General features: G+C 33.8%; 1 protein-coding gene across 1 annotated transcript; it reads right to left on the bottom strand.

The window, feature by feature from the left end:
- Positions 1–7,150: 7,150 nt before the first annotated feature.
- LOC118907844 (olfactory receptor 6C2-like) lies at positions 7,151–8,089 on the bottom strand. The gene has a single exon (XM_036876839.2). It carries the CDS (start codon positions 8,087–8,089, stop codon positions 7,151–7,153), a length of 939 nt encoding a protein of 312 aa, XP_036732734.2.
- Positions 8,090–9,438: the final 1,349 nt, after the last annotated feature.

Below are 9,438 nucleotides of genomic sequence, written 5' to 3'. Positions count from 1 at the left end.
GGACGTGTGTGAAACTATCTGTCCTGTAAATTTGGGCTCCTTGGATTCTGGAGGCTGAACAACTTGCATGACTGAGGTAATCACACTCACCTTTCAGATTGCTGTGCATGGCCTCTGTGGGCAGTTTAACCACAGAGTTCCTTAGAGTGACTCAGAGCAGAGCAGCAGTTAGTGGTGGTGTGTCCCACAGTATTTTTCATGCACTCACACATTTGTTCTCTCTGGCAAGTCTGTGAGTGGGCAGAGGTCTCTCAGGCTCCCATTGCCCACTTTTTCCCAGGGGCCTTTCCCAAATGTCCTTTAATTCTACAGTCCTATCAGGATACCCAAGAATGGACATTTTCTGGCTTTAAATCTAATAAATATGCTCCTATATCCTGTATATGTGAAAGAATTAAAGACTGCTGTGATGGTGAGAAACTCCCTCTGGTTTGGGCAAAGTATTGTGACCTCTGTACAGAAAAGCAGGTTTCCCTGCAAGTTGCATATTAGCAAGTATGGCATCAGTTATATCCAGTCCTCAACAGGTGTGCAGGGATCATCTGATTAAACAAACAGAAGAACCCCTTGGGTTCCTAGGTTCAAATGTATTCATTAACCTATAGTGAAATGAACTTGAATTTTGTGTGGACAAAACAGCTATCAGTTGGGACTGACTGTGTCCTTGGAGAAAGGAAGATGCAACAACAGAATCTGTAACAGGTCAGGTGCCAAACAAGGAGTGTCAGAGGGCAAATCACAAGGGTGGTTTCTTCTCACTTTTCTTCTTATTGCTTGAGGGATTCTTCAGCTGAGTTCAGGCGAGATGCCTCTCAGGGATGCCCTGAGAGATGCTGGACTCGGGTGAAGCCACACAACCCCTACTATAGGAGAAAGAGCTCTTCCCCTCGGTTTTGGCTATCCCTTCCTCTCACGTGTGTTTTGTCCAGTAATGTGACTCATTATTATAAACACATAGGAGACTGCACACTCACTATTCCACTGTTTCTATGAACTTTACTATTAGATTGTTTTATTATTTTTCCACAATTAACCTGGGTGGGAAAGGGGAAAGGTAATTATTTCAAGTTTACTAGGACACTCCAAGATTCATGTCCATTCATAGCTTGCACTACAAGTTATCATGAATAAATGTTTACTTTATTAAAATCTTTATTAAATTATTGTAAACAAACAAGATAAACTTAGTGTAGCTAGTAAAATACACAGTTATTAAACTACCTTTGCATCTCTGACAGACACCCAAATGTCATCATTTTTTTAATTAAAAAAGTGTTCCACTTGATGATATTTCAGATATTTGTATATGTTCTTGAGTCAGATTGTCCTTAGACTCTCCTTAGATTTTCCTTCCTTGAATTTACTTTACATGGTTTTAGATTACAGGTTATAAAAAATTGAGGAGAACTTTCATTATTCTTGGTGCTGAAAATGTTTTATTACCTTGGAATTATCTGTTCTTTGCGAGTGGTAGGATTCAAGTTTACAATATCTGGTCTTGGTGTTCTCTTCATTGAAAGACTTAAAACTATTAAATAATTTCCATAAATTTTTCAGCACCATTTAGGCCTCTCATTTTGTCTTATTTTTTTAATACAAATGAGTCTATTTTACTCAATTATATATTACTGATAAATATTTTTGTAGTATTTCAATCATTGTTACCTAACATATCTCTCTAGTCTCCTCCATTTTTAATATTATTTGTATCACCTTTATTTTTTCTTGATTAATTTTTTGAGAAGCTAAAAAGTTGAAAACATTTTTAGTTTTATTTTTGTTGGGGGGGCTTTATTAATTCCCCTCATACTGTATCTTTGTTTTCCACTTCATTAATCTGCTTTTATGTTTATACCTTATCTTTGTATTTTTATAGCTTCTTTCTTTAAAGTTTGTTTTATTCTTCTAAAGTTGAAAGTTAGCTTCAATTTTCTCAAATATATGCATTTGCAATTATAAATTTCCCTAAAATTTTTACCTTCAGTGTCTCACTCATGTTTGAATATATAGTGTTAGAATTCATTTTTATGATAGATACATTATTATCTCTTTCTTACTGTGAATTGTATGAATTATATGTGAATTATGAATATGTATTAAATACCAATATGAGTAGAACATGAACATAAAGTTTTGATATGAATGAAATAGAAATACATTTTATGTAGCATATGTGTTCATTGTTGATGAATATATTGTATCGATTGTATTCGTATGCAGTTCTTGTTGAGCACTTGCATTATTGTATAATTTTCTAAAGCTTTTGAACAGCAGAAAGTATAAAAAGATTTACAGTGAAAGCTTTTTTTATCTCCTTATCCTCATCTGCTTAGTCACTTGTCTGTATACTTCCAATATTTTTCCTGTGTTTTATTGAATTTTTAGATATACATTAAATTAGGTGATTGATTTTCATTTTCATTTTTTTCTAAACAGAAGGGATATATTACATGTACTGTTCTGCTTGTTTTTTTACTTATATATGTGGTATAATGGAAATCTTTCTATGTTAATACACAGAGAGCTTTACAAAATTTTTATAGATGAGAGTTATTCTATAGAATGCAATTTCTCTTGAATAGAACAATTTTCTAATGAAGGACATTTCAATAGATTAACTTATTTTACTGTTATGAGCAATATTGAGATGAATGCCATTAAAATGGTATCAATTCATGCCTTTATTCACATATCTATTGAATAAATCACCTAAAATGAATTACCTTTTGAATACATTTGAATTTAAACTTTGCTATTTGAGTTTTGGTAGTTGTTATAAAACTGTGCTCTGTAGAATTACTTCAATTTGTATTCCTACATACATTTTCGGTGTCAATTCCTACAGTATTTTGTTAATAAAGTGTACTAACAATGTATTGGATATTTCTTCAATATGATAGGTGAAAATTGGTAACTCAGTGATGTTTGATCATCTATATTATTATGAACAATTTTGACCATATTGCCATGTGTTTAGAAATTATTTCTCTTTTATTTTATTTGAATAATATTTTAATATTGTTTTTGCCTTACTTTCTATTAGAATAGTGGTATTTTCTTATTGATTTCTCAGAATATTTTCTGAATTAGAGAGGTTAGGTTTTATATCAGTAATGTCAACTGAAAATATTTTTCCCAGTTTGACATTAGCTTTGTTGGTTTACTTACGGCCACACTGAAATTTTTATAAATTACATATTGAAATATAGTTGCCATATTGGTTTCAGGTGTATAACAGTGATTTCACAATTATGTATATTGCCAAATGTCCACCATGATAATTGTAGTTACCACTTGCCACCACACAAAGATACTGTATCATCATTGGTACATTCCCTATGCCGTCCTTCCATCCCTGTGACTTATTCTATAAATTGAAGCTTGTACCTCTTTACCCCTTTACGTGTTTCACTCATCTCCCTACTCCTCTCCCATATGGCAACCAATAGTCCATTATCTGTGTTTAGGAGTCTATTTTTTCTTTGTTTGTTCATTTGTTTGGTTTTTAGATTACACATATAAGTGAAATCATATCGTATTTGTTGTTCTCTGACTTATTTCAGGTAGCATGATACCCTCTAGGTAGTTCTCTAGGTCTTTCCATGTTGTTGCAAATGGAAAGATTACATTCTATTTTAGGGCAGAGTAGTATTCTAGTGTTTATACACGTATCACTTCTTTATCCATTCACCTATTGATGCACACAAAAATGAAAAACTTCTATTTTTGAGGGGATAAATTCCCAGAAGTAATTATTGGGTCATATGGTATATCTATTTTTAATTTTTTGAGGAAACTCCATACTGCCTTGCATAGTGACCACACCAATTTACATTCCCACCAACAGTGTACAAAGGTTCTCTTTTCTCCACATCCTTCCCAACACTTGTTATTTATTATCTTGTTGGAATAAGCTATTTTAACTGGTGTGAGGTGATATCTCATTGTGGTTTTGATTTGCATTTCCCTGATGATAAGTGATGTTGGACATCTTTTCATGTTTCTGTGCCTCACAGGCATTTTTTCAAAGTTAAAAAAATTCAAACCTATCAGTCTTTTCCATTAGTGTTTCTGGAGTTTGAGTCAGTGTAGAAATATCTTTCCAGGTTCCTTTCAGCTTCATCTGACTTGTGCATGTGCTGTGGATAATGGGGTATGTATGGTAGGGGAAGTTGTAGAGGTATTGCTTCTCCCTCATTGTCCCTTAGACCTATGGGACATTATATAAATCAAAGACACCAAGCAGGTCTGGGATTCAGGCCATGTCTTTGACTACAACTATGGTGTAGCAATAACTAAATCTTTCAAAACCAACTATGGTTGGACTTGATAAATCAGATAGGCATATAGATCACATTGGAAAGTGAGACATTCACAGAATTCTCAGCATAAACTAGGTGAGAACTTTCAGTGATATATCACTCATTGGTAAAGCAGAATCAAATAAATGCATGAAACTGTTCTGTAGTTGATGGTATGGAGTGAAAAAATGGTACTAAATCTGCTGACATTTACTTTACACATGTGATTTCAGTGGATAAGAAACTTACATAAAAACTACATCCTCAAGTTTCAAGAAAAGCTTTTTCGATTCAGTGAGCCATAATCATTGTAAAAGACTTCAGCTTCAAAGTTATCTAGAAGTACTAAGTAAACAGTTATTGACTCTTTAAAGTTTTGGAGGAATTAACCTCTGAAACCAATCCAGAAGACCTGCTGCATTTTGAAGGATACCTCTTTCTCAACCTTCTATATGTCTTCTATGGAGGTCACTTTAGCTTCTCTCTGCCTCCCTAGGTCAATTTAATAAATTATATTTTCATAGACAGTTATCTATTTCATCCATATGTTCAAATTAGCGTACATGTATCTGAACAAATATTCTCTTTGGATTCCTTAATTATCAAATAATTTTTCTGGCTATTATTCTATATTAATTATTTATTTTAACAATTTGCTTATAAATCAAGCAAGCATAAAACATCTGTGTGCTTTAAAAAAGGCAACTATAAAGTAAGCACTCAATATAAGTAACACTCAGGTTTTGAAATGGATCACTGCCATAACCTTAAAAAGTCCCACTTGCCTGTCTGCATCACATTTACCTTTTTCCCCATTCCCTAAGACATAAGTTCACTCATTTCTTTGAAAATTTTCTTAATTTTCATTGTAGCTTTACCATCAAAGAATTTAATATGAATTGTATTCTCTAGTTGTACTTTTAAAAAAAGACTTTTGTGTGAATGCAATTAAGGTATATACTTTTTTCTTTGCCTTATGTTCCCCGATTATTTTTTATGAAATTTGTTCATGCTTATCGTATTGCTAAACTGTGTTCAGTGACTTTACAGTATACCATTGTGTGACTCTGAGCACACATGATTAATGTATTCTTTGACTGATGGGTATAGATTGTATTTCCAGGTTTTCACGACTAGGAAGAGTAATGTATCAATAATTCTACACATGAAACTTGACATATATGTGTATCAAGAGTTTCCCAAAGTTATATTTCTAGGAATTATAACTTTTCCTGGCTCTGAAGATAATGAACTAAAATGTTGTAATGACATATATAAGGCTCCGTGCATAAAGGAATTTTTCCCAATTCATTCTGACAATACATTCAGCTAAAAGGAAATAATGATTAATAAATCTAACAGTGTGGGATCATGGTACGAAAGTGGAGGTAATGGGCAAGAATTAAAATCTAAAATGATGATAAGCTTTGCCTAAGTGTATATGTAAATGCAAAGGACTTGGACTACCCGATTTTCTTTTGACAAAGAACATAATTGGAGGTTTTACAGTACCTAATTTCAAAACCTACTATAAACTCACAGTCATCAAGACAGTGTGGTGTTGATATAAGTATCAATAAAATATAATTAAGAGTATAAAAATAGCCACCTACGATCAATTGATTTTAAACAAGATACCATAATTCAATAGGGGAAAGGCTGGTCATTTCAACAAACATACTGGGATAATAGAATATCCATGGCAAAAATGAACTTAGACTCAACCCACATCATATATAAAAATGAACACAAAACTGATCAAATACTTAAATGTAAGAGCTAAGAAGCATAGGTTAGGTTCATATACTTTAGATAAGACAATAAAAGCACTTTATTAAAGAAAAAATTATAAAAAATGGACTTTGTAAAATTTTGTACTTCTTAGGGTACCATTAGGGAAATAAAACAAGAAATACAACTGAGTGTTTTTTCATGTGAAACCTTCATAACAGTGTATATCAATCATACCTTAATAAAATGTTAAAAAAAAAGAAATCCAACAACTGAGATACAAATTGGGAGAAAATGTTTACAATCATACATCTGTTATGGAATTTGCATCACAATATATAACGATTTTTACAATATAAAGACAAAAACCCCAACTAAAAATGCACATAAGATTTGAATAGGAATTTTGTGAAAGAGTGTATACAAATAATAAACACATTAAAATATGCTCAATAGCATTAGTCATTCAAGATAAAATAAAATCCACAATCAGGTGCCACCACAAACAAGTGAGAATAGACATAATAAAATAGCGTCTATTCTGAGTCATTGGTAGATACCAGATGACTCAGCGATTCCTCTTGTAGGTACAAAGAAATGAAAACAAATATCTCACAATCACACGGAAGCTATCCAAATGCCCATCAACTAGTGAATCAATAAACAAAATGTACTATATTCATATGATGGAATACTCTTTGTTGGGAAAAGGATTACGCTACTGATAAGTGTTACAATATAGGTGAAACTCAAAAACATTAGGCAAAATTAAGGAAGATAGGCACAAAATTCTACATGTTATGTGCTTCCATTTACATAAAATGTCCAGAGAAGGCTAATTTCTAGAGACAGAAAACAGATCATTGGTTGTACTGAGTTACAGGATGGAAGTGTTGATGTTGTTCCTGTGGTCATCAGGAAAATGTTTGGTGGGTGATGGAAACATTCTAAAACTGGATTGTGGTGTTTCCTGCACAGTACTATTAATTTACTAGAATTTATTAAATAGTGCATTTACAGCTGGTGACTTTTATGGTAGTTAAATTATATGTCAATAAAAATGTTAAAATGGGAATAGAGAGTTTTTTACCTTTTGACCTTAAAAATTCACTAGACTTTCAGTTCTTTGAGAGAGATGCAACCTTTTTGATAATGTCTTTGAAGGCTTGTATCACTTGATTGTTCCTCAGAGTATAAATGAAGGGATTCATTACTGGGGCAACTGACGTCATGAGTACTGACACCATCTTATTCAGAGAGACAAATTCTTTGGCAGGTGGTCTGATATACATAAAGATGCAGCTGCCGTAAGTGATAGAAACCACAATGATATGGGAAGAGCAGGTAGAAAAAGCCTTCTTCCTTTGCTGGGCAGAAGGGAATCTGAGGATGGTTCTGATGATGTGTGTGTAGGACATGGTCACACACACCAAGGTGACAGTGAGTGTCAGCACGGCTGCGACCAACACAAATCGCTCTATGAACTCTGTGTCAGAGCAGGAGATCTTCAGGACGGGAGCAGCATCACAGCCAAAGTGATCTATGACATTGGAGTCACAAAACTCGAGCCCAAAGACCATGATATAGGGTGGGAGGACAATCATCAGAGCTGACAGGTAACAGCCTGTTAGGAACTTGGTACAGATCCTGCTGTTCATGATGCTCATGTAATGCAGGGGTTTGCATATGGCCACATAGCGGTCATAGGACATGGCAGTCAGGAGAAAAAACTCAGTCACACCCAGGACAGTAATAAAAAACAATTGAGTGGCACAACTATTGTAGGTAACTGTATTGTCCCCAGTAGCAAGGGTATACAGGTATCTGGGAATACAGACAGTGGTAAAAGAGACTTCTAAAATGGAGAAGTTGCGGAGAAAGAAGTACATAGGAGTTTTAAGGCGGAGATCTACAAAAGTGAGGGTGATGATGGTCATGTTCCCAATTACACTCAGCAGGTAGGCAATGAACAGGAAGAGGAAGAGCAGAATCTGTAGATTTGGGTCATCTGTCAGTCCTACCAGGATGAATGTTGCTAACACTGTGTAATTTTTCATTGCTGACCTCTGACTTCTGCATGTTCTGTTGGTAAAAATAAGGTAGAAATTGGAAATGAAGAGTGTCCAGATGGACTGAAAGTGGGAGTAGAGTGAGAGTTCCAAGCAAGCAGATATCACTTCATTTGATAATGTGGTTGTGTTGGTAACTCGTATTACTTCATGATTCAGACAATAGTATGAACAGAAAGCTGCGGTTAAACATTCTTATCATTATATTAATGATGTCTATGGTACAAGGATTCCTAGATCAAATGGTAAAAAATCCCAAAATAAAACCTGAGAATGAAACTCTTTTAGTGGATATCAGCAGTAGAAAAACAAAAACAAAACCCTATTTTGGCCTGCAATTTCTTGTGATTGGCTCCCACACATCTCTCCAAACTCAGCCTTTTCTATGGTCTTTCATTCAGCAAGTTACATTTCTTGTGGTCTTTCTCAGTTCCTTCCCTTCGTGTGTGTCTATTCTTGATAAATTTTTGTGTTTCATTGTAATAGTGACATCCTCAGAGATGAGGCTTTATGCTCTAAGACAAACCTTCTGGGAACTTGGGGTTTTTGTTACTGCATTCTCTTTTTCTTTTGGCACTGACTTACTTTTCACAATTATGTATTTTACTTTAAACTTGGTAATCTTTGTCTGCTTTCTTGACTGCCCAGCCCAAAAGTATACAGTTCATTTTTGCTTGTTTTTTATTACTCTTAATAAATTGCTAAGCATTGTGTCAGGTACTCAGTAAGAATTACATAAATATTTCTTAAGTAAATAAGTAGGACCAAGCATTTTATATGTGAAAATAAATTGTCTGGTTACACGTTAAGTGAAACATCATTTATCCATTTCCATCTAGTCATCTACCTACAAAAGGAAGATGTCATAGACCATATCGTTCAACCTACTGTTTTGAGGGTAAGAACAGCTGATTGATCTTTTCTATTACATAAACAATATATTTGGCTGTCTTACTAGTGGCAGGATAATAAATATGTGTCCTTATTCCTAATTACATATTTTATTTGCTCTACAAATGTGGGAAAAAACTTTAGGAATCTATTTTTCCTCCGGATTTTCTAAATCTAATGTTTTCTCTGACTTCTTCAATAACTAGTCTACCTATTTCTGTTTCTCAGTTTCTACAATTCTGGAAAACTTAATAAGTGAGCCATTTACCATATGAAAGGTCAACCACTTTAGTGCATATGTCTTACTCTTCAGAAAACTGTTCACAGTTTCCATATATTGTAGAATCTGAAAATGGATGAATACTAAGCCTTCAAAAGCTAGAAATTACTTTAAACTATCAATTCTAGAGATATATCACATTTGATTGAAAAATACATTTCTGATG

Source organism: Manis pentadactyla, chromosome 10 (assembly GCF_030020395.1).
Source record: "Manis pentadactyla isolate mManPen7 chromosome 10, mManPen7.hap1, whole genome shotgun sequence".
Taxonomy (NCBI): Eukaryota; Metazoa; Chordata; class Mammalia; order Pholidota; family Manidae; genus Manis; species Manis pentadactyla.
The sequence above is the reverse complement of the archived record's forward strand: the minus strand, read 5'-3'. Positions and strand labels throughout refer to the sequence as shown.